The sequence below is a fragment of the Callionymus lyra genome, chromosome 5 (genome assembly GCF_982586985.1).
Source record: "Callionymus lyra chromosome 5, fCalLyr1.hap1.1, whole genome shotgun sequence".
Taxonomy (NCBI): domain Eukaryota; kingdom Metazoa; phylum Chordata; class Actinopteri; order Syngnathiformes; family Callionymidae; genus Callionymus; species Callionymus lyra.
Window position 1 is genome coordinate 21,693,327 of NC_141822.1, and position 23,484 is coordinate 21,716,810.

The 23,484-nt window shown below is 41.5% G+C and overlaps 1 protein-coding gene across 1 annotated transcript in view; it reads left to right on the forward strand.

The window, feature by feature from the left end:
• Nucleotides 1–23,286, forward strand: part of LOC148079735 (striated muscle preferentially expressed protein kinase-like) — a 25,048-nt gene extending 1,762 nt beyond the window's left edge. The window contains exons 5-40 of the mRNA XM_087792000.1: nt 1,088–1,270; nt 2,918–3,063; nt 4,472–4,560; nt 4,662–4,837; nt 4,902–5,085; nt 5,874–5,947; nt 6,025–6,183; nt 6,257–6,349; nt 7,214–7,310; nt 7,469–7,698; nt 7,761–7,880; nt 7,946–8,050; nt 8,675–8,881; nt 8,955–9,078; nt 9,244–9,416; nt 10,395–10,507; nt 10,582–10,750; nt 10,856–10,955; nt 12,587–12,787; nt 12,979–13,036; nt 13,095–13,172; nt 13,249–13,421; nt 13,497–13,523; nt 13,593–13,745; nt 13,828–13,870; nt 14,850–14,915; nt 15,042–17,511; nt 17,592–17,759; nt 18,366–18,488; nt 18,727–18,891; nt 19,213–19,726; nt 19,831–20,070; nt 20,292–20,515; nt 20,590–20,665; nt 20,737–20,886; nt 22,347–23,286. Of these exons, the coding sequence (XP_087648126.1) occupies nt 1,088–1,270; nt 2,918–3,063; nt 4,472–4,560; nt 4,662–4,837; nt 4,902–5,085; nt 5,874–5,947; nt 6,025–6,183; nt 6,257–6,349; nt 7,214–7,310; nt 7,469–7,698; nt 7,761–7,880; nt 7,946–8,050; nt 8,675–8,881; nt 8,955–9,078; nt 9,244–9,416; nt 10,395–10,507; nt 10,582–10,750; nt 10,856–10,955; nt 12,587–12,787; nt 12,979–13,036; nt 13,095–13,172; nt 13,249–13,421; nt 13,497–13,523; nt 13,593–13,745; nt 13,828–13,870; nt 14,850–14,915; nt 15,042–17,511; nt 17,592–17,759; nt 18,366–18,488; nt 18,727–18,891; nt 19,213–19,726; nt 19,831–20,070; nt 20,292–20,515; nt 20,590–20,665; nt 20,737–20,886; nt 22,347–22,575 (7,700 nt within the window). The 3' untranslated portion in view covers nt 22,576–23,286. The remainder of the gene's footprint in view (nt 1–1,087; nt 1,271–2,917; nt 3,064–4,471; nt 4,561–4,661; nt 4,838–4,901; nt 5,086–5,873; nt 5,948–6,024; nt 6,184–6,256; nt 6,350–7,213; nt 7,311–7,468; nt 7,699–7,760; nt 7,881–7,945; nt 8,051–8,674; nt 8,882–8,954; nt 9,079–9,243; nt 9,417–10,394; nt 10,508–10,581; nt 10,751–10,855; nt 10,956–12,586; nt 12,788–12,978; nt 13,037–13,094; nt 13,173–13,248; nt 13,422–13,496; nt 13,524–13,592; nt 13,746–13,827; nt 13,871–14,849; nt 14,916–15,041; nt 17,512–17,591; nt 17,760–18,365; nt 18,489–18,726; nt 18,892–19,212; nt 19,727–19,830; nt 20,071–20,291; nt 20,516–20,589; nt 20,666–20,736; nt 20,887–22,346) is intronic.
• The last annotated feature ends 198 nt before the right edge of the window (nt 23,287–23,484 follow it).

Below are 23,484 nucleotides of genomic sequence, written 5' to 3' on the forward strand. Positions count from 1 at the left end.
TTTCCTGCACTTGTGTTCGTATTTCATGCGAGTCAGTGTATGAGAGGCACCTGATCATGTCTGTTATCATGAAGAATAGAACCTTCTTTGAACATAAGACATATGTAGCTGAAGCTCCAGAGCCACTTCTGTAGATAAGGGAACATTTTGAGAAATTATTTGGAGAAAATAATAATAATAATCTGAAAAAATGTGACCCATATTTTTTTTATTGATTTTGTTTTTTTGGAATAAGTAGTTTATTGCTAATTATTATACTTTAAAAGGGGATAGTAAGATCTTTAAATCAAGTTATATCAAGTTAAGTGGTAAAACTTAAACACATTGTGATTTATATCTTTATTAAATTTAATTCATCATGATGACATGAATACTGAATGTGAGGAAGAAACCTGTAGAGAACCAGACTTGTATCAGGTTGAAGGGTTGAAGAGCACACGTAACAAGAAACAAAGAAAAATCAATCTTCAAAGTTTTAAGATTGGTTATATATATATATTCTATTAAAATAGTAGGAAAACAGCTTTTGTTTTATTTTTAGAGACTTCTGCAGGAGTTGACATATTTTCCTGAATTAGAGTGGAGCTTCGTTTTCATCTTTATTTAGTGTCGAACTATACATTTTAACGAAACAAGTGAAAATGATTAAATCATTTAAAACCACAAAGTAGTGTGGTGTCATGAGGTTCACATTTTGGTCCTGGATCCTTCCTTTCCTCTCCTTTTTTGTCATTGTTTCTGGCCTTGACTATTCTCTTATTATGCAGTGCTCTGCATCATACCTGCTGTTCTGTTTTCCCCTCCTTTATTGATCTTTCATGCCAGTTTGTGTAAGCGGAACCACATTATCTGAATAAAGTAAGTCATTCCAAGGTCCCCCTCATAAATATTCCCTCTAATTACTGAACATTTATTTAGTATACTTGAATAAATAAATCAAATTGTGTTACTTTTAAACATTGAAATACCTGGCCTTATGCACCACGACACATCAAACATGTTGTATGTCAGAGTTCTTCTATAAATATGGAGGTTCTGTGGGATGTTTTTTGGTTTGGTGACGAGTGTTCTTCGGTTGCCTGCGCAGTGACGTGGAGGAAGAACGGCGAGGAGATCTGGAATGATGAGCTCCATGTGCTGAAATGTGAGGGTCGGAGACACACGTTGGTGATAAAGCAAACCACGTGCGACCGAGCCGGCTCCTACTGCGTCACAGCTGTCAACACAGCAGGCCGAGGATCATGCAGCGCCGTTCTCTCCGTCCAATCCGGTGAGAGGAAGTTCTTGCGTATAAACGCACATTTTGACTCATATTCTATATTGTTAAATGCCATAGTATGCTGTAATTATTATATTGTATTATTTTTACAATTCAAATAATTGTTATTTTTATTTATCTGGACTATATGTTTAATATTTTCCTTAAGTGTTCCTTAAGAGAACTTTCATCCACTATGTAACAAATGAAGGAATATCTTGTGTCGCCATGGCAACCTACGTATCCTTAAAGGCCCCTAATGTTCACTGATTGGTGCGGATTTAAATGAAAAGCTGTCCACTCAAGTGAAAAGTCAATCTGTGACGGAAATAATGAACCTTCAATGTTTTTGCTCACAGATTCGACAACTTTTAAATTCACTAGCTAATGCTAAAAAATATACTAGTAGGTTTCTATAATTTTTTTTTTTTTTCTGTCCAAGCACGCCAAGGATTCATGATGACTTCTCTTTTATTTATGCAAAAATATCTAAACAAGTGTTTAATTAATTATTTACCACCAAACCCATCAAGACACAGATGTATTAGCATTGCACTTACAATGTAAAGTCAGATTTCTGAGGTCATAAATAAAAGTTATTACTGTGCATTTGACCCAAAATTGAAATTATATTAGTTTTCTGAAAACATTATATAATATAACTTGCTTTATGTTTGTATAAAACTAACCAGACCACGCGGTCTCGTCACCTTTACAACTCAAACCAGGTGCATGTATAAAACTGAATGATATATATTGTTGAATATGTTTTCTTAGCTTCACAAAAGCATCTTCAGTGTCAGTCGTCGGAGACAAAACGCTCTGTTCTTTCTCATCAGCAGCACCTCAGTTTCCATATAAGGCCAGTAGACTCTTAACTTGCTTCGGGTATTTTTAGCCCCTCTTTGTTCTCCTGGGTAATTTCACGTCCACCAGAGTGAGATTGCTGCAGCAGTCGGGAAGGTTTAATCGCTGAAGACTTTTAAGACTTTTGAGATACAACTTTCATCACGATGTACGAGTTTATCCGAGACGGTTCGATAAAGAACGGTGTCGCCAGCATCATATGAATCACCAGCTGTAGCAGACGGTCGTGAAAGTGCAGAGGCTGTGTAAATATTGGTATCTGTGGTGCTCAGACTTTGTGCAGACACTTCAGGTCGGCCATTGAAACAACAAAACAACTTTCTTATGAACACATCTAAAGTGTCAGTTATTATAAACTCCAGGGTTGATGTTGTGATAAAAACCTCTTTTACGTTTCACCAGTTAAACTTAATTACGTGTCACTTCTGATGAAGCTCTTCCCTTGGATCTTTGAATGGACAGAATCAGACTCTGAGAAGAACGATCAGTGATTTCTATTCCTCTATTTCACTGTGACTACATTCCAACTTCAGTACAGTGTCTCAGCTTGGTGGACGAGTCAGGGATTTATGGATTCCTGGTTCATCTGTCCAGTTATGGTCACTTCAGAGAGGTCCTGTCCACGGCCCACTCGTCTCTCTGCCTCGTGTCCAACTGTGACTCTTGGCGGAGACGGTCGGCTGGAGAAAACCAAAGTCGGAAAACATTGGAGCGCCATGATGTTAAATAATTGACAGTGTTTCTTCAAGTACTTGAGCCTGTGAACGCACTGAATGTTTTTTCTTGTTGCAGGTTCCACTCCGGGGCCACGTGGGAAAAAAGCTACATGTAAGGAAGAGGGTACAATATTAGAAGAGGAGGACCTGGAGGAGGAGGAGATGGACCACTTTTCTGATCCGTCTCACGCCGACCAGTTAGAGGAGCCTCCATCTTTTCAGGTAAAGTTTCATTTTTATGTCTTTTGACCTTCTGCCGTTGATGATGGTGACAATTGTGAGGGCGAAATAGCTCTTTCAAAATACTCAACCTAGGATATATATTCTTAACTTACTTGTTTGATCAATAACTTCCAATATGAAGGACATATGAGTTAAATACACAGTGATCCCCCGCCATATTGAGGTCCACCCTCTGTGGTATCACTGTTTACACTGAATTGTTTTTACACACAGTGCCGCGTATTTAATCAAAACTAAGTGGAATACACTTATAACCACTTTACTTACGGTTCCAACTAAACAGTGAACTCCCATGATGCCTGTCCACAAAATACTCTATCTAGTGACATCTGATTGGTGTATTTAAATGATACTTCTATGTCACTATGTCAAAAGTGATGGACAGCTGTGATTAGTCGGCTGGGCGGCAAAGCATTATGGCAGCTGTTTACATCACTGATAGAGGGAACCTTATATGTGGAGATTGCCTGATCAAATAAAAAAACCTTGTCCACTGACAATTTACTCATAATTATCATATTATTATCATTAATATCAATTATTTCATGTCATTCAAATGTTGTAGGTTTTTGAGAGTGAATAACTGTTAGGATGTGAAAAAATGTAGTTTGGGACATAATGGGTTTGAAAGATGGCTTATAAGGCCTAGAAATGTACTTGGATGGTGAGCGATGAAATTGTCTTTAAATAGAATATGTTTGTTATAATAATATGATATTTATTCAACATGGATTAAGACTTCGCCCAACTTTAAAAAAGTTTTTGTCACCTTCCTTACCTTGACCTCTTAATAGGTCACCATTTCAACATCATTGTACGTGATTTTGAGCCAACAATTCAGCCAGCCGGACTTGAGTTTGAAGCATGTGTTTAATGCTTTTCATGCTTGATATAAGGCGTCATATCTTGCTAAGAAAGAGGAAATATTTTCTGTTGTCAAGATCAGTGCACCGGCAGCTCTGTAACAAGCTCTTATTACAAAGGTATCTACTGAAATGTATGGAAACTTTTTTTTGAGCTGCCAAAGCATTTAATCAAAAAGGACAGACACAGATAATATAAAGATACACATACCTCCTGTAACAGTTTGTTTAATAAACATTATGTTTGTCCGGCGACCTCCACAAGTCAACTATTTTGACCCCTTGTGTGATTGAGTTTAACACCCCTGGCTTACAGGGTTACGAGGGGATTGAGTCGGACTTTCTTTTCATGGAAGAGAATTAAGGAGTCGCGTAAATAACAGGACACATTTAGTTTATATTGAACATTCGAATTATGTAATATTGCTTATCCTCCTGATCTTAAAAGAACCTGGTGTTTTGCTGTGTGTCACTTCCTGCCTTACATTTGTGATTCACATTTATAAATGAAATTTCCTCCGAAGATTCCACCGTGTGATCAGAGGGCGAACGAGGGCGAAGATGTCGTGATCACAGCTAGAGTCAGAGGGCTGCCTAAACCCAGCGTCCACTGGTAAGACAGTAAAAACAAAACTGTGGCCTCTTCTTGTGCCATAAATGTGATCTTTAAAACAGTTGCACGCTAGACTTAACGGCTACTTTGTGCCGACCAAGGTCAAGGGAGAAAGTGGCCGTGAAGACGACAGGACGCCTCTCGGTGCAGCAGAGGCCCGACGGCACCAGTCAACTCACCATTCGCTCCGCCGAGAGATCCGACTCCGGCCGCTACACCTGCAGGATCGTCAACGAGTTCGGGAGCCAGCAGGAGGAATGTCGAGTGGTCGTGAGACGTGCGTGAAGGACGGAATAACTCGTGATATTTTCAGACCGTTGATTTTTGCGTTTTGCCACCAGCTGTGACTCAAACCGTGCTGAAAATCCTGAGAGGCGTGGAGGGGACGGCGGCGAGGGCGGGGGAGTCGGCCGTGTTCGAGTGCCACATCGCCGGACCTCCGGACGTGGACGTGGACTGGCTGTCCAACGGGAAATTGATCCAGCCGGCACTGCTCAACTGCAAGATGCACTTTGATGGAAAAAGGTTTGATGAAACACGTGCATCAAATGTGTTTCCTCATCGCTGATGTGTTCTCTTATAAACGTATAGATCTGCAAATGCATGCACATTTTCTTTGGCTGGAATTCCCAATTATTTATTTTTTAATGAGACATAATGTGCTTGTTAAAAAAACATATATTTAAAATAGTTTAAATGTCCTGATCGTTGGTTGAACTAAATTTTAATATACAAGTAATTACTATAATTATTATTATTAATATTGTTTCTGATTGTGACATAATTTTTGTCCATTCTTTGAGGATCAATTAATCTGTATTTCTATTTGTTCTCCAAAAATCAGAATCAAAAAGTGTTGTAAACAAAATAAGCAATAGAAAATGAGAACCAAGCATCAAGAAGCACCAATATTAGTAATACTCTAGACGTCTCTGTATAATTGTTGACATCTTTATAGGTCAGGATATCAACTTAAACATTAATTTTCTTTGATTTTAAGCCAAATCAGATTAGTTTGACACATGTAAGATATAAGAATATTTGTTAAAAACAAAGGAAAACCCTGCAGAGACCGCCATCTAGTGGGCTCTAAAAATAATGACACTGCTTCATGAAGCTTCATCGAAGCTATGTGTTTTTTTTATTAGTATCGCTCTCTGTCAAACTATCGTTATATAATCGTTTGGGTTTATAACTGTTTTAACCCTTGTGTTAACTCAGGGTCAAGGTGACCCGAAGTCCCAAAAACCTTCATTTTTGTGAATTGTGTTTAACATATTTTGGCTTGATATTTTCCCAAAACATCAACTCAGGTGTCGCCTCCTGCTGAGCTCGGTGCATGAGGACGACAGCGGGACGTACACCTGCAAACTGAGCGGTGCCAAAGGTAAACCACAGACGGAGCTGCTAACAATATTGATAATTCTGTTATAATTACCATTGATTCTGTTGTTTCACCTGCAGAGGAGCTGACGTCCAGTGCCGACCTGAGGGTCACCTCCTCCAGAGAGCCCCTGTTCACCCGCAAGCTGGACATCCTGGAGGTGATCGAGGGCCGAACGGCTCGCTTTGACTGTAAGGTCAGCGGGTCTCCGGCTCCCGGTGTCACCTGGATGCACTTTGGTAGGTAACGCACCCACACTCTTTTGAACGACTCATCCTCGCATGTATTCATGTATCTCTGTTGTGCTCTTAGAGAAACCTGTGACGGAGAACAATAACTTGCACATTATGAAGGAAGGAGGTCGTCATTCCCTGATCATCACTCATGTCAGTAGTGAGACTGAAGGTACGGACGTATATCAGCGACATCAGATGATTGAAGCTTCAATGCTACATTTCAAATGTTGAAACTTTGATTTTTTAAAATTAAAACTTTGTTGTCATTTTTTTAAACAATTGATTTCAATGATTTCGAAATTCAAAGGATGAATTTGGTTTTATTGAATAATTTAATTTTAATCATTTGTAAATTAAAGTTAAATTTGTAGTTTTTTTTAAATCATTTTTAATAATTGAATAAAGCAATTCATGTTTGTTAGTTTTCCAGTAGAATATTCTAATTAATTAATACATTATTAATTAATTCTGTTAACTCTAAAATAATTTTCAGTGTTTTTTTCATTTATTTGCCTTTAAAATTGACTATAAATTTATATAATATAAATGTTTGTTTAATAGTGCCACCGGAAAATATTGACTTGGAAAGGCTACAGATAAGTAAAATATCACATGTTGAAAATGTATTGTGGAATTATTGGAATTTGAATAGCAAACTCTTATGTGTTAAAGATTATTAGTTAAGAAATATAATATATTTTACTATTTCAATTTTAAAAATTAAATAAATTCAACCTTTCAATATATAAGTTATTTAATTCAATTATTCCAAAAATAATTCAACCTTTTCAATATACAAATTATTGGATTTAATATAGTCAACAAAAAAATTCCCTTCAATAAACATAATTATTATTTTTACTTATTCAATAATAAAAAAAACGCATTAAATATTGTTAAAATAAATTTTATAATAATTAAATGCTTGAATACCATTAAATACATTTAAATAGAATAATTCAGTGTTTCAACATTTTCAACAAAAATTCAATAATTCAATATTCTGATGGCACTGATCTCCTCCCATATAAAGGCTTCTACACGGCCATTGCTCAGAACATCTATGGAAAGTCGGAGTGCACCGCGGAGTTGTACATGCAGGAGCACAGACCCGCCATCTCTTCACACATGTAAGAATCATGCAGTTTTGCAATATCAACAATCTTTTTAAGTAATGTTCAAGGTTGTCTTGCCATATTTTATTTATTTTTGTTGGTGTAATCGGATGATGCAGACTTGTTTTTGATCAGCCCACTATGTATTTATCCTATATTAATGTGACCACAAGGGCCAAACTGGAGAAGATGCCGTCAATCCCAGAAGAGCCAGAGGTGCTGGAAGGAGAGTTGGAGAGGAGGACCATGCCGGATTTCGTCAAACCGCTCGGAGACGTGGAGGTCGTTGAAGGCAAAGAGGTCATGTTGAAATGTAAAGTCTCGGGTCTGCCGTACCCGACCATAGCCTGGTACCACGATGGCAAACGCATCGAAAGCAGCGAGGAGCGCAAGATGACCCATAGTAAGCAAAGTTCTTTGAAGAGGTGGCAACAGTGGAGAGAAACGGTTGTGTTTGTCACTCAGAGAAGGATGTTCACCAGCTGCTCATACGAAGTGCTTGTCGTGCTCACGGCGGCGTCTATAAAGCCGTCATCTCCAACAAGGTTGGCAAAGCGGCCTGCTACGCTCACTTATACGTCACAGGTAAAAAATGTAGTAATCATGTTTGCTTGTTTCTATTATCTCTAATACATTTGTCTTTGATTCAGACATAGTCCCTGACCCTCCTGATGGACCCCCCATTATAGAGGCTATAACTGGGAAGACAATTACCCTTAGCTGGAAAAGACCCAAGAGGCTGGACTCCTCTTTTGGTACCTTTATTCCCCTATATTTTAACATTGATGGAAGAGTGGATAAATGGAGGAATGGATGCATGACCTAAAAGATGGATGGAGGCAAGGATGGGATGAATGTAAAGGTGGAAAGGTGGATGGAAGAATAGATAGAGGAAGGGATGGGTAGATGGAGGAATGGGTGGATAAATGAAGGGATGTATAGATTAATGGCTGACAGATGGGTTGATGGAGTAAAAGATTGACAAAAGGATGGAAAAATAGATGAATGAGATCATGGAGAGTCGGGCCCACGGATGGGCGGATGAATGGATGGATCGATTAATGAACGCGCAGGTGGATTGAAGAGTAGATGGATGGATTAATGGATCGACAATTAGTTAGATGAAAGAATAGAAGAAAGAATTGGTTGAAAGGATGGGTGGAGGAATGCATTGATGGATTAATGGATGGGGGAATGAATGAATGGAATAATGGATGAAACAAAGAATAGATGGATTGATGGAAGAATGGATGGGTTAATGGAAAGACAGATAGATGGAAGAATAGATGGTTTGATGAATGGAACGATGGATGGATACATGGCTCAGTTTGAAGCAAGTCACACTAACTTGCTCTCTAATGTCATCTGTTCTTCCCCAGATTCTTCTCCTCTGATGTACGTGGTCCAGCAGCAGCCTCTGGGATCCATCCAGTGGTCCATCGTGGCCTCCAGCCTGAGGGACACCAACTACACTGTATCTGGCCTGTCTAAAGGAGTCCGCTATGCTTTCCGTGTGCTGACGTCTACTGGCAAGATCTTAAGCAAACCTTCTCCGTCCACTGACCTGGTCCAGCTGCTAGACAGAGGTATCAAATCTACTCACAAGTCCACGACTCAAAAACCTCTTGAAATGATTTTACGTTTCTTTTGAAAAAAAAGGTCCATATTTGAGGAAACCTCCTGTCATCCTGGACAAACCTGAGGTCCTGTACGTGGCAGAGAATCAGCCTGCAACTGTCACCATCACTCTCAACCATGTGCATGCAGTCGTCACGTGGAAAAGGTTTGTTTGAAAAGAGAATTAGTCGTAATTGCCTCGTATTTCTACCCGGAAGCAAAGTCTCCCCCTCGTTATCCTGACATGTGGGACGCATCCATCTTAAGTTTCCAATGTGCTTGTATCGGACGGATACGCACTATAAAACAAACTGCTGAATCTTGTTTCCAGGAGGGGCGTCGTGCTGGCCAGCCGGCCGGGGATGTACGAGATGAGCATGCCAGATGATGATCAGCACTCTCTGAAGATTCAACGCTTCAGGAGCACAGAAGTCGGCCAGTTGCTCGTCACTGCCAGCAACCAATTTGGCAGCGACCTCTGCATGTTGCAGCTGATGATGGCAGGTGAGCAGGGATTTATCGATGATAACTTGAACTTTTAATAACATTGATGAGAAGGTCCTCGAACTGCATTTTGTCTCCTGATGTTAAAGCAACATGCTTTACATTTTCTTGCATTGATTAAAACTGTCTGAAAGGTGTTTAGTTTTGAGAAAAGAGCACATTATATCAGATGTAGCATTAGCATTTGACTCCTTACATGTCAAGATGCTTCTATTGATTAAGATAACTCCAGCCATACACCTGTAAACTAGTGAAAAATATATTTCCTTAAACTTTGGGAATGAAGGAAGAATGGTTTGATGGAAGAATGGATGGATAGAAGAACAGTTGGATGGAAGACTGGATGGATGGAAGAATAGTTGAATTGAGGAATGGATGGATAGAAGAAAGGATGGATGTATCAATAGTTGGATGGATCAATGGATGGCTGGAAGAATGGTTGAATGGATGGACAGAAGAACGGTTGGATGGATGGAAGAATAGTTGAATTGACAGATCAATGGATGGATGGCAGAATGGATGGATGTATCAATCGCTGAATGGAAGAATCGATGGACGGATCAATGATTGGATTTGGCAATGGCTAGATGATCAGTGGATGGATGTATCAAAAGTTGGATGGAAGAATGGATGGATGGCTGGATGGATGGAAGAATGTTTGAATGGATGGATAGATCAATGGATGGTTGCTCATTGGTCGGAGAAAGGAATGGATGGATGGATCAATGGATTGAGAAATGGGTGGATGGGAGAATGGATGGATGGATCAATGGTTGGATGGAAGAATGGTTGCCGAAATCATTCTTAGGAGCCCTGATTAATAGAATAGTGTTAACTGTGTTAAAGCAGATACATCATCAAAGCTCAGATTTGCTATAGAATTAAAAACTGCTGATAATGTTACTGGAACAAGTTTGTTCTTTTAATTATATATAATAAAAGATTCAAGTAAGTTCTAATTCAAACTTCCTATCACAGTACCTCCAAAGTTTGAAAGCATCATGGAGGACGTGGACGTCCAAGCAGGGCAGACGTCACGTCTGGTGGTCGTGGTTGAAGGGAAGCCGGACCCAGACATCCTCTGGTACAAGGTAGATCCTGCACTTGTTGAACAGTCAAGGATGAAGAGATGTTGGTCCATCAAACGATTCTTCTCTCCTTTAAGGATGACGGTCTTCTGTCAGAGAGCAGCTTCTTCACGTTCGTGTACGATGACCCGGAGTATTCCCTCGTGGTCCTCAACGCACGACCCGAACACTCGGGTGTCTACACCTGCACGGCCAAGAACCTGGTCGGCTCTAACTCCTGCAAGGCTGAACTCACAGTCCTTACAGGTACTAGATCCATTCAACCCTGTGTTAGAACCTTCAACTTTTACTTTTAGATCAAGAAGATGAAGTTGTTTTCTGATGTGCTGCTGTCTGTTGAAATCATGCCAGAGACAAAAGAGGTGCCTGAGCCGATGGAAGACGAGGGGACGATTCTACGTAAGATGAGACGCTTGACACATTACTATGACGTCCACAAGGAGATCGGGAGGTGCGTGCCATCTTTTCTTCCAACACAGAAGTATATCAGTAACCATGTTGTCAGTCACATCCTCTCCTGCCAAAGAAGGTCATTTTTTGATTCTATGCTGCGTTTAGCTCTTTGGGGGGGGTTGCAAATTCTGTTAACTGAAGACCTCATTGGTCTTGGACCTTGATGGGTCAGGGGTCATCCAGAATTCAGTTGCAAAAACAGGTGTGGAAGGCCAGAGGTATGGGGTGATGGAGATAATAAATGAACGCAGAGACAGAAATTAATCTCATTTACAGCTGGTGTTATGAATTCTAATGGAGAGCCAGAGTCAATGAGCTCCTCTTAAGCACACCTGACCTGGTCGACTGACCTGGCCAGGTGTGTTTAATTGACTCTCTGAAAGTGCCTCTATATTATGACCAAGTACTTTTGGGTGAACATTTTTAAATCTCTCTCAATTTCAGCTGAATTTGTATCGTTCATGCAGCGTCCACTCTATTCATGACACGTATTTAACCAGGTCAAAACAAACACTTTATTTCTTTTAATCCACTTATTGTGCTTTAAAAAATAACCATCTTCCTGATTTTCACTGTCATTAAAAAAACATTTTGTTTAGTTCATCGGAACAATCCATAACAGTTGCATAAGCTTTTTTTTTTTTTCAAATCAACACTACATTTTCTGCTTGAAAGAATACATTATTTGTGTACATCCCAGTCATTTAGGTCGTGATCCTCATGGAGTCACTTCAAATTCAAAGATAATTATTTTTGTTTTGTTTTAGATTCATGTGTTGTATAAACAATATGTACAGTATTGTTATTCATAACCAGTCAAATAAAACAATTTATTATTGTAGCATTTAAATATATTTTTTATTCGTATTAATAAGTAGTGATTTGCTGATGAAGCTTTATGAAACAGTGTCATGTTGTTTAGAGGTCAGTAGGTGTCGCCATCAGTTTAGAAATGATGTGACGTTTCATTAGAACAGTTCTAAAACAAAGGAAAACGGTGCAAGGACCGCCATCTAGTGGACTCTGACAATAATGACACTGCTTCATGAAGCTTCACCAAACCATCACTATTAATAAGCCCAAGCATATTTTCGATAGTATCCATAGTATATCAATGTGTTGACGAAGCTTCATGAAGCAGTGTTATGTTTCTAAATTCCACTGAACGGTATGGCAATGAAACATCTAATCTTGTTATACCCCACGTTTTTTAAACTGAGGCCGCCACCTACTGACTATAAAGAATAGGTCAAGTTTCATCAACCCTTTAACACAAACTATACATGTAGCTCAGCGGTCTTCCTGAGAACAACTGATGCATGATGTCAACCCCGTAATCCTTTGCTTCAGTTTGATGAACTGGTAACATCAATGGATGTTCGATGTTTCTTTAAGATAAAGTTATATTTGAGTATTTTTACAATGTTTCTGCCAACACTGTATGCGTAATTGAGGACATGTGGCTGCAGTTATTGAAGGAAAAATAGGAGATATTGTTGAAGACTTTTTTTTTTAAGCAACAGAAAACTTTACTGATAAAATATATTTCTCCAAGTAGCAAACAGTACTAGTGAGACACTGTCTGAGTAATGTCTAGAAGGATTTACGTTTCTACATTTTACGATGCAGGGGGGCCTACTCGTATGTAAAGAGAGTGACTCAGAAGACGGACAAAGCCAACTTTGCAGCCAAGTTCATTTCCGCCCGAGGGAAGAGGAAAGCTGTGGCACTGAGGGAACTGGACCTGCTGTCGAAGCTCGACGATCCACACATCCTGTATTTCCATGACGCCTTTGAGAAGAAGAACGTCGTCGTTCTCATCACGGAGTTGTATCCTTTTCACACTCTCCTCTGCGCTGCTGCTCATCCTCGATTGTTAAAAAATCCGACAAATCCCGTCCCACTGTTGCTGTGACTCACTGCTCAGAATGAGCAAGAGGATGAGTGGGAGTTCTGCTCATTTATAATTCACCGTTCGTGCTCGTAGCCCTTTTTTCTTTTTCCTCAACTATTGTTTGAAGGTGTCACGAAGAGTTGCTGGAGAGAATCGTTAAAAAGCCAGCCGTGACAGAACTGGAGGTTTGTGTACTGCAACTGTGCAACACACTCTGGAGATTCATCCAAGTTTCCTCTTTAGATCCGTTCCAGCATTCAACAAATCCTGCAGGCTCTGTCTTACCTCCATCAAAAAAACATCGTCCACCTGGACGTCAAGGTGCAGAGAGACTGTTGCTACGTGTGAGCTCCCTTCAGTCCTGACGATGTTTTTGTGTTGCCCTCCTCCCACACAGCCGGAAAACATTTTGATGTGGAAGCTGGAGAGTGATCAGATCCGCATATGTGACTTCGGGAACGCGGTCATGTTGGAGGCGTCTGACCAACATTACAGCAAATATGGCACACCTGAATATGTGGCTCCAGAGATTGTTAACCAAACTCCTGTTTCCACGGCAACGGACATTTGGTACGACATAAAAAAGATAGAAATGTAACTTCAGCTTTTATAACATGCTGTCTCTCTTCTCCTGGTTTCCCAAAGGCCTGTTGGTGTCATTTCTTATCTCTGGTAGGACATTTCTGCCTCTAACGTTGCTAATATTAGTTCGATAATTAATGATTATTTTTCCTGTTATAGCCTGACGGGCGTGTCTCCCTTCGCCGGAGAGAATGACCGAGCGACAACGTTAAACATCCGCAACTACAACGTGGCGTTTGAAGAAAACATGTTTGCTGGACTCAGTAAAGAAGCGAAGGGATTTATCGTGAAGCTGTTGGTGTTGGACAGACTGTAAGGACGTTTGTATTATCATGTTATTAGAAATCAGTGATGAGGAGTTGTGGACAAATATTCCTTTTTCCTTCCCTTTCAGGCGACCGAGTGCAGTCGAGTGTCTTCGTCATCCTTGGTTCAAGGTACTTTTTTAAAAACACCTTAAACTTTTGTTTTCTTTCTCTATTTGTCTTATTTGACTACATTTACCTGAAAAGTCCAGAAAATTGTTTAAGAAGAATTTAAGACACAAAATTAAGCCCAATTTGCTTGTTTGTACCTTAAAAATTCTTCCAACTCTGTCAACTGCTGCACAACTGTTGCCTGTAATGGCTTCTGTTCTTTTGAGAAAAAAATGTCGTTTTACTAAAAAGAAATGTATCGGCAACTGTTGCGTTTCTCTTTCTGTAGTATTATCTGTATGGAGAGTGTTTTGCGTCTGTGGAACAATTTAATGTAAAATACACATTGCCCTGATTAAAAGTTTAAAAATTAGAAAAAAATTAGATAATATAGGGAAATTCCTTTTGTCCCACAGTGTAAAAATCTGAGTTGTCATCAACATGTTTACTATAGAAACACAGATTAAACATTTATAAATACTATAAACACACAGTGCACAGAATCAAATCATAATAATAATAATATAATTTATATATACTATGTCAATATAAAGTAGTAGTGCAAAAACATACAACAATAAACAGTATAAACCCTTGTGTTATCTCTGGGTGAAGGTGACCTGAAGGCCTGAAAACAAATGTGTTTGTGGCATCCCTTGTGTTGTCTCTGGGTCAAGATGAAGCAACAACATTACTGCATATGTACAGTATTTATGGAAACCAGGGAGGTCATTCATCTTGACCCAGAGCCAACGCAAGGGTGTAAGTGAACAGAACATAAGTACAGAATTAAAGGGGAATTTTAAAAAAAATGAGCTAAAATGATGTCTATATTTTCATGAAATAACCTTACCACAGTAGGATAGAATGAGTGGCGGAATCTCTCCTACTTGCAGCGTGGAATAATTAAGAGAAGTTAAAAGTCTGTTTTGTCGCAAAAATGTGTGTGATTTCTGAATTCCTCAATATCATTATTATATTGAAACGTTATCTCCTACAGTCATCAGCAAACACGATGATCAACACTGCGAGGATAAAGCAAGTATTGTCCAGGAGAAAGTGGCAGGTAGGCGGATCATTAATGTCTCAATGGAACTCAACATTGACTATTAAATCTCATATAATGTTTTAAATCATACATGCAAGACATGACAGCATTTGTTGAATCATCTCATTCATCTGATTGTCTTAGCGATCCCTCATCAACTACAAGTCCAAGATGGTGATGCGAACCATCCCAGAGCTCCTCAATGACTCGTCCAACCACGTCTCCATCGCTGTGGCTCGCCACCTGAAAGGAGAATCCCAACCAATATCCTCGTCATCGGACTCCGAGGCTGATGTAGATGAGCTTCCCTTCATCCCGATGCCACTGTCCATGGTCTTTTCCGGGTCCAGGATCTCCCTCAAAGAGATCCCAGCTGATGAAGATGGTTCTGGAGAGCCCGGTGCTGCTGCTGATGGAACAGATGATTCAGGAGTCGAGACAAAAATCACAGATGGTTCAACTCCTGAGAAAGAAAAACAAAGTCTTCTTAAAAACAAATCAAGTGTGGAGGAGCCACAGAAGAAATCAAGAAGAGCTACGATGAGAAGAGGCAGTTCTGCTGATTCTGCCCTGACCCTCCACATTGACCCGGATGGTGCTAAATCTGCAGAGGCAGCAGAATCGGGTAAGAAAAGCTTGAAAAGTGCTATTTCTATGGAGCTGCCCAATCGTAGCCCGAGCCCGGGTGTGGCGAAGATGAGCCAGGAGGACTATGCCTTGAAGCTGGAACTGATGAGACAGAGGCTGCTCAGAGGAGGAACCATGGACAAGAACATGAGTGGACTGCGAGGCCCGCTGTTTGAAACACTTGGAATGGACAATGAGGACCGAAGCGGGTCTCTTAACAAGACTTTGAGGAAGTCTAGAGCGGGAGCATCGACACTCACGAGAGCAGCGTCTTCAGAGAATCCCGCAGAGGATACACCTAAGACTAAAGTCTTTAAGAAAAGCGCCTCCTTCTCGCAAGGCGACTCTGAGCCGATGCCTCTCCATCGCAGGTTTGGAGCTCCACTGGAGATCCCCAGTTCTGGCAACAAGAGCATTGATGGATCTGATCTTCAAGAAGCCACGTCGATGTCTGCCCTCGCCGAGCCAACAGTGCTGGATTCTTCATTAGCTCTGAAAAATGAGGGCTCAACATCCACCCAGATGAGACCATCAGGTTTGGACCAAACGCAGCAAAAGGACGAGGAATTAGGAATGGCCGAAAAAAACAAAAGTGTTCAGGCCAAGACAAGGACCAACCGTAAGTCAGATAAGTCGTCATCTCCAACGATACCTCCTGTTATCGCTCAGAAGGTGGACGAGGAAAAGGCGGATAAGAATGAAGACCCAACAAGTCCTGCAGAGTCGAGTGAACCCAACCACACCGATGTATTACCAGAACATCCAGCAGTGTTTGCCAAAGTAGCAACTGGTGAACAACCCGAGAGTTTGGTCTCGTCTAAAACTGGCGTTTCACACAAGCCCGTGCTCCGATCTGATATCAAAGACATCGACTCTGAGGAAGTCTTCGAAGCCCGGTTCAAGAAACGAGAGTCTTCATTGACACGTGGCCTTCGGAAGCTGACCAGGAACAAATCAGAGGAGAGATCCCCGTCACTTAATCAGAAGGTCAAGGAGGGAGAGGAGGTTTACAGGCCCGGAATGAGAGGGGCCCCTCTGGAGATGGTCCCCAAAAGCCTACAGGAGAAATCCAAGTCAGTCCAAGACTTGAGGGAACAAGATAAAGAGCCTGGCCTTGGTCTGATCGGGAGGTTGTCATTGCGGGCCAAGAGATCGTCTTCTGTCGATAAGAAGGGAGAGGAAAAGCGTCCGGTGGTGAAGGAAACTGCAGGAAGCAAAAGGGTTTCTTGGGCGATGGGTTGGAGCAAGTCTTTGGATGAAAGGGAGATGAATGGTGCCGGCACTCGGAAGCTGTCACACACAAGAGACCAGGGCAAAGCTGAGGAGTCGTCGGTTTCCGCAATGAGACGTAGGTTCGAGTCAAAGGTGGCTGGAATGTCGGCCAAAATAAAAACGAGGTCTGATGAGAAGTTGGATAAGGAAGCCCAGGGAAATCAGAAGATCCAACTACAGAAGGATTTGAAAAGGGTGATGGACTCTCCTGTCGTAGAAATGCGGCAGAGGTTCGAGACCAAAGGTTCAGCGATCTCTTCCAAAACCCGCAGTCAGTCGGAGGAGAGAACAGTGGAAGCGGAAGAAAAGAGGATTTCTCGCCATCGTCATTCCCAGTCAGAGGGACGTGGACTGAAGGGGATGGGCATCCCGGAGAATCAGCTCGGTAAACAGGTCGGCACCAGCACTTCCAAGGACTCAGTTGAGTCCACCTCCAGCATGCACTCTGAAAAGGAGAGTGACCGCCGCTCTCGGTGGGATAGGTGGGGCTTGACAAGGTCCAGGAAAGAGAAGATTCCACCTCAAAGAGGTGCCTCTTTAACTTCAGCCAAAGATGACACCACCGCTAAATCTGATAAATACACCCGCTCTGCCTCTGATTTTGCACCAGTATTCCATATCAAGCTCAAAGACCAAGTCCTGCTAGAGGGCGAGCCTGTAACCCTCACCTGCCTCCCAGCTGGAAGTCCACATCCTAACATCTCCTGGATCAAAGGTTCCTGGCTTCATCCATCAGTTTTTCCTTTACCTTCCGCAGTAACACTTGTCATCTAACCCTATTATTCTGTTTCACAGATCGAAAACCTCTGGAGGTCAACGACAGAATCACCTTGACCTCCCATCCAGACGGTCGACAGATTCTGAGGATCCTCAGAACGATCCAGAAAGATGCAGGAGTTTATGAATGTAACGCTTCCAACCTCATCGCTACAATCACCACCTCCTGCACGCTGTCAGTCGCCAGTGAGTATTCTATGGGTCCTCATACCACAAAAATATGCTCAAAGTGATTGACACACCAGAAACATAAGTCTAAACAATAAGGAGCTGTCTCGCCTGCAGTTGATAGAACTTACATTTCCCCGATCATTAAAACTCACATCGGCTGCCAGTTTCTTTCAGGATCAATTTTAAAATTCTGGTTCTTACTTTCTAAAAATTCATGGTCAAGCTCCTCCTTACGTCAGTGATCTGATCCAGCCTTACACCCGAGCTCGGGCTCTGAGGTCTGTGGATCAGAATCTACTGATGGTTCCGCACACAAGCTTCCGGACCATTTAGTTTTATTTAAAAAATTTAATCATGAATATGTACCTAATTTTGGAGCGAAAATAAATCTAAAATAAGAATCAACACATTTGTTGTTGGATATACACGGTAGTCTAACAAATATTTCATGGTTGAATGAAGAAACAACGACTTTTAATGACTATTAAGTCTTGCACATGAAGTTAATTTGTTGGAAAAATATTAGAATTACATAAGTCACACCTACCGAACTTTTTGGCCCACATATTTTACAAGGATTAATCATAATATCTGACGCTATATTGTTTTGATGGTCTCCAGATATTCCAAAAAGACCTGGGACCCCCGAAGTACCGCAGACATACAATGACACAGCCCTGGTGTTGTGGAAGCCAGCGGACACAAAGTCACCGTGCAGCTACACCCTGGAGAGAAAGACTGAAGGTGAGACTCGAGCAGTCTTTTAATCCGGGTTTTGTCATGTGTCAGCATTCATTTGATAGAACCCCATCAATTAACATGTGTCAAATATGAATAAGATACATGATAAATAAGAATAACTATGATTTCATCTCATTTTAGCAATTGTAAAGATGATAATTCAAATGACTTTACTCTCCTCAGTGTGTCTTTTGGGTTCATTGTTTGTGGGTTTAACAATATTTTCTCATTTGTTCTCCAGGAGGATCTAGTTGGATAACTGTGGCCACAGACGTGCTGGACTGCTACTATAACGTGACGGACCTGCCAACAGAAGGAGTGTTGAGGTTCCGTGTCTGCTGTGTCAACAAGGCGGGTCAGGGCCCGTTTAGTAGCAGCTCTGCTCCGGTCGACCTGGACTTGTCAGGTATTTGACACTCAGATGATTATTACTTAAGATTGAGTCAAACATGAGTCAGGAGTCTTTCAACACAAAGTAATAGTGACTGATGACTAATGATTGATTAATGAAGCTTCATAAACCTTGTTTCTAATAGGTCAGTAGGTGGCGCCCTCAGTTAGGAAATGATGTGTCAATGAAAAGGCATTAGATTGTAGAGCAGAGAGGGACATTTAGTGGGTTCTTAAAACAGTGTTTCATGAAGCTTCATCAACACATAACTTCAGATGAAGAGGCTTCACTTACTTGGACTCATTCTTATCTGCTGAGATGTTATTTCTGTCACAGTGAGAGGAGCTTCAGCCGGTGTCGCGGTGGTCAAAACCTCACCAAACCCTCCTCCTGTCGCCGCCTCTGTCAGCGTCCCTTCGCCGAAACCCGAAATATCCCCTCCCGCCTCCACCGCCGCTGCACAAACCACAGCTGCAGCCTCGACACCTGCGTCCGTTGTCATCGAGGCGCCTCCCAAAACCACCTCTAGATTCTCAACACCCAAAGGGGCGCCACCTTTCGTGTCTCCAAAGGCCCAGAGTCCGGTGAACGTGGTCACGCCAATGACGCAGACAAGTGTATTGACTCCGCCGACCACCCCCACCAAACCTGCAGTGTCCTCGGTTCCTACTTACGCCGCTCTCACTGCTGCCCGGGCGCCCGCGACTCTCACCACCTTCGCCCCTCAAGTCCTCCAGACTTCCAGCCTGAGTCCCATCGGTGATGGAGTAACGTCGCCCACCACTGGAACAACTAGTTTACGTCAAGGAGTACCACAGAAGCCATACACCTTCTTGGATGAGAAGTCCAGGTGAGAACATGTTTTTTTTTGAAGCCAAGACAAGTGACCTGAAAAAAACAGACGAAAATAGATGCAGCGGGTATGATAAAAGTGTTGTCGATGACCTTTTCCAGGGGTCGGTTTGGGGTCGTCCGAGAGTGCCGAGAGAACGCGACGGGAAAGATCTACATGGCGAAGATAGTTCCGTACGGCAAGGAGAACAAAGCCAGCGTCCTGAAGGAGTACGAGATCCTGAAATTGCTCCGCAATGAAAAAGTGTTGGCGCTTCACGAAGCTTACGTGACGCCACGCTACCTAGTGCTGGTGGAGGAGTACTGCACTGGCAAGGAGCTGCTGTACAGCCTTATCGACAGGTAACCTGAGACGTTATCAAATGGATCAACTTTACCACAGAGAAAAAACACATGTTGAAGCTCAGTGTTGAATCAAATTAAATGAAATTAAACTAAGACAACTGTGTTGACAACTGTTGTAAAAAACCTTTTCTTAACTTGATGTCTTCCTTAAATGATGTGCATCAGCTTCCACGATGTCATGACTTCTTCATCTAATCGTCCATGTCTCTGCATCTCAGGTTCCGATACTCTGAGGACGACGTGGTGGGTTACTTGGTCCAGATCGTCCAGGGAGTGGAATATCTCCACAACCGGCGTGTTCTCCACTTAGACCTCAAACCCGACAACATCCTCGTGACCAACCTGAACAGCATCAAGATCGTGGACTTCGGAAGCGCTCAGATCTTCAACCCACTCAGCCTCAAGCAGCAGGAGTCGTGTGCGGGGACGCTGGACTACATGGGTGAGGGTCCGCATGTTCAAACTGTCTATACTGTACCTGCGGTTATTTATTATATTTTCAAAATGTCTTTAAAGCTCCTGAGATGTTGAAAGGGGAAGTAGTTGGACCCCCCGCTGACATCTGGACTGTCGGAGTGGTGACCCACATCATGTATGTCCAACATGGAGTATTAAGAAGTCAAAATAAAATATAATCCATCTGTTTTCATCTATATCTGACAGGCTGAGTGGACGACTGCCGTTTGAGGACAAAGACCGCAAACTCATCGAGTCCAAGATCCTGATGGCGAAGTTTGACCAGACCAAACTTTATTCAAACGTCTCCCAGAGTGCAGCTGTGTTCCTGAAGAAGATGCTGAGTGGATATCCATGGTGAGAGCCGCCTTCTCTTCTCAACCAGATCCTTCAAGATAAGGACCTAACCTGATCACTTGATCAATATATAATAAGAAGATTTGTTGTGTTAGAAAATGACTCCCAGACTGATCAACAAAATGTCTTGAAAAGTAGCCCCTAATGTTTTAGGAAAGAGGCCAATTTGAAAAAATGTTAGTAAAAAAAACATTATTTATCATATATATACTAAGTGAGCGAGGGCTCTTTTGTTAATTGCAAGGGGGCGCAAAAGAGCCAGAAGACCCCAATGGACTCCACTTTGTGGAAGAAGAAAACAGAAGTTCTGGGTCATTCGAGGGGGGGGGATTTATCAGAATCCAGATTGCTTGCTTGTTCAGTAAGTCTCGTCCAGTTTTGATCCCAAATAAAGCGTTGAAGTTAATGAAGAAGATTTTTCATCAAGTCATTAGTCACCTATACGTAGGTCATTGTTTTCAAACTCTCTTCTCCCTGATCTAGGCCTTTATCTGTTTATCCTCATTTTCACTTCTATTTTGGTGGTTTCTTCTCATTATTTTGGAATTCCCACCTTCATTTCTTTGGTTTGGTCCTGCATCAATAGTGGAAGGCAGAGATGTTTCTCTGTGGAACTTTGAGCAGTAATGGTATGATGAAGCTTCATGAAGCAGTGTCATGTTGTTTAGGGGTCAGTAGGTGGCGCCATCAGTTTAATAATGTGTTGTGTGTGAGGTTTCAATAGAACAGTTTTTCAGAACAGACCAATATAGTGCAGAGACCGCCATCTAGTGGGCTCTGAAAATAATGACACCGCTTCACAAAGCTTCATCAGACCTAACTTTGAGGCATTTTCTGCTTTTTTTACAACCTCTCCTTTTTTCTTAATGCTCAAAAATCTGGCGATACGATGGGACATATTTCAGTTGGAATAAGGAAACATTTGTATGAAGCCAAAGTACTTTACAGACCACATGACTGAGGACACTTTCATTAAAACAAAAATATGCCAAATATCAAGTTTAAAAGCTGCTGGAGTCCATTGTATCCTCTCGTCCTCAGTCATCACCGGGATCTCACAGGATTTGATTGTCCTCTGGTTGTGGGGGACATAATGGTCGCTTGCAACAAGATAAATGAATAAACACTGATAAATAATTCTATACAAACTTCAATGAAATAACTGTGATTAAAATATAATATGATTTGAAAACAAAACAATTATAATAATTCAAAAATATATGTATTTATACATTGCTCGTTTTTTTTTTTCTTTTACAGTCCCGTCTTCTCATCTAGTTTGAAGCTTTTTTAATCAGATTTTTAACAAGAAAAAGTTTCTCTGCTGCGTTATGAGTAGGATTGCTGTCGCGTCCTTTGCTCGGCTTGGACATTCATCACTTCCTCTGTCGATCTGACTGTTAGTAGAAAGAGTTCAAAGCCATGTTTACTAACATTTTATTTTTCCGTCCTCCTCTCAGGGCGCGCCCGACCACCCGCGACTGCTTCACGCACACGTGGCTGCAGGACTCGTACCTGATGAAGCTGAGGAGACAGACTCTCACCTTCACCACCGCTCGCCTCAAGGAGTTCCTGGTGGAGCAACAGTACCATCGGACGGAGAGCGCCACCAAGCACAAGGTTCTGCTGCGTAGCTATCCGAGCTCAGAGCAGCCCGGGCCCACCGACCCAAAGTTGAGTGGTCCTTAGAGACGCTGTATCTGCTGCGAGAGGCGAACGAAGAGCGAGACAGGTTCCTACAAGGACACAAGTGTTTTTTTCTGGTTTACACTGGTTTTAACTGATTCATTTTTTTTTCACTGTGAAGTCGTACATCGATCTGTTTGGAATCTGGTCTCTGCAGCGACTGATTTGTCTGAACGGCTCAATAGACGAAACAAATGAAAGGATGGACGCACGTCGGCCATCTTTTATCTCTTGACCAGGAAGTGAAAAAACATCTCTTCGCTCCAGATATCTTGCTCACCAGGAAGCTTCTTGTGTCACATCGTGACCTTATTTTGTTCTTAAAACCAAAAAAATATAATTTATTTTTCAAATATATACTTTTTTATTTTAATTTATTTGCATGTGTGTGTGTGAGCAGGTGAGAGGAGACGATGGATGTGTGATGCTACGGTTAAACTAAACACAAACACACACACATACACAGGTGGTTTACTGAGGTTCAATGATTTGCATATCTTGGACATATCCAATCATGATGTTCCCATGACAACAGAACATGTTCATACTTGAGTGGCTGACACTCAACATGTGACCATAGAATGTGTACTTTTTCTTCTACATTTTGTATCAATTCTGACGGTTGCAGATTTGTAAATGTTGCCAATTTGCTGTGTTTATATGTGACAATGTTTTTATGGGGTGGTCTAGAATAAACTGTTGGTATGATTCTAACGCCATCCTTTTTCTCGCCCTCTTTTCGGTCGACTTCCAACAGAAAATATCGCTGACACTTTTGCAATTATCAGCCGTTAATCTTATATAGCCTCTAGTGGTGGATGTTGGTAGTATTGATGTGTTTATAAGGCTTCATGAAATAGTGTCATTACTATCAGAGACCACTAGATGGAAGTCTTTTTTTACTTTGTTTTG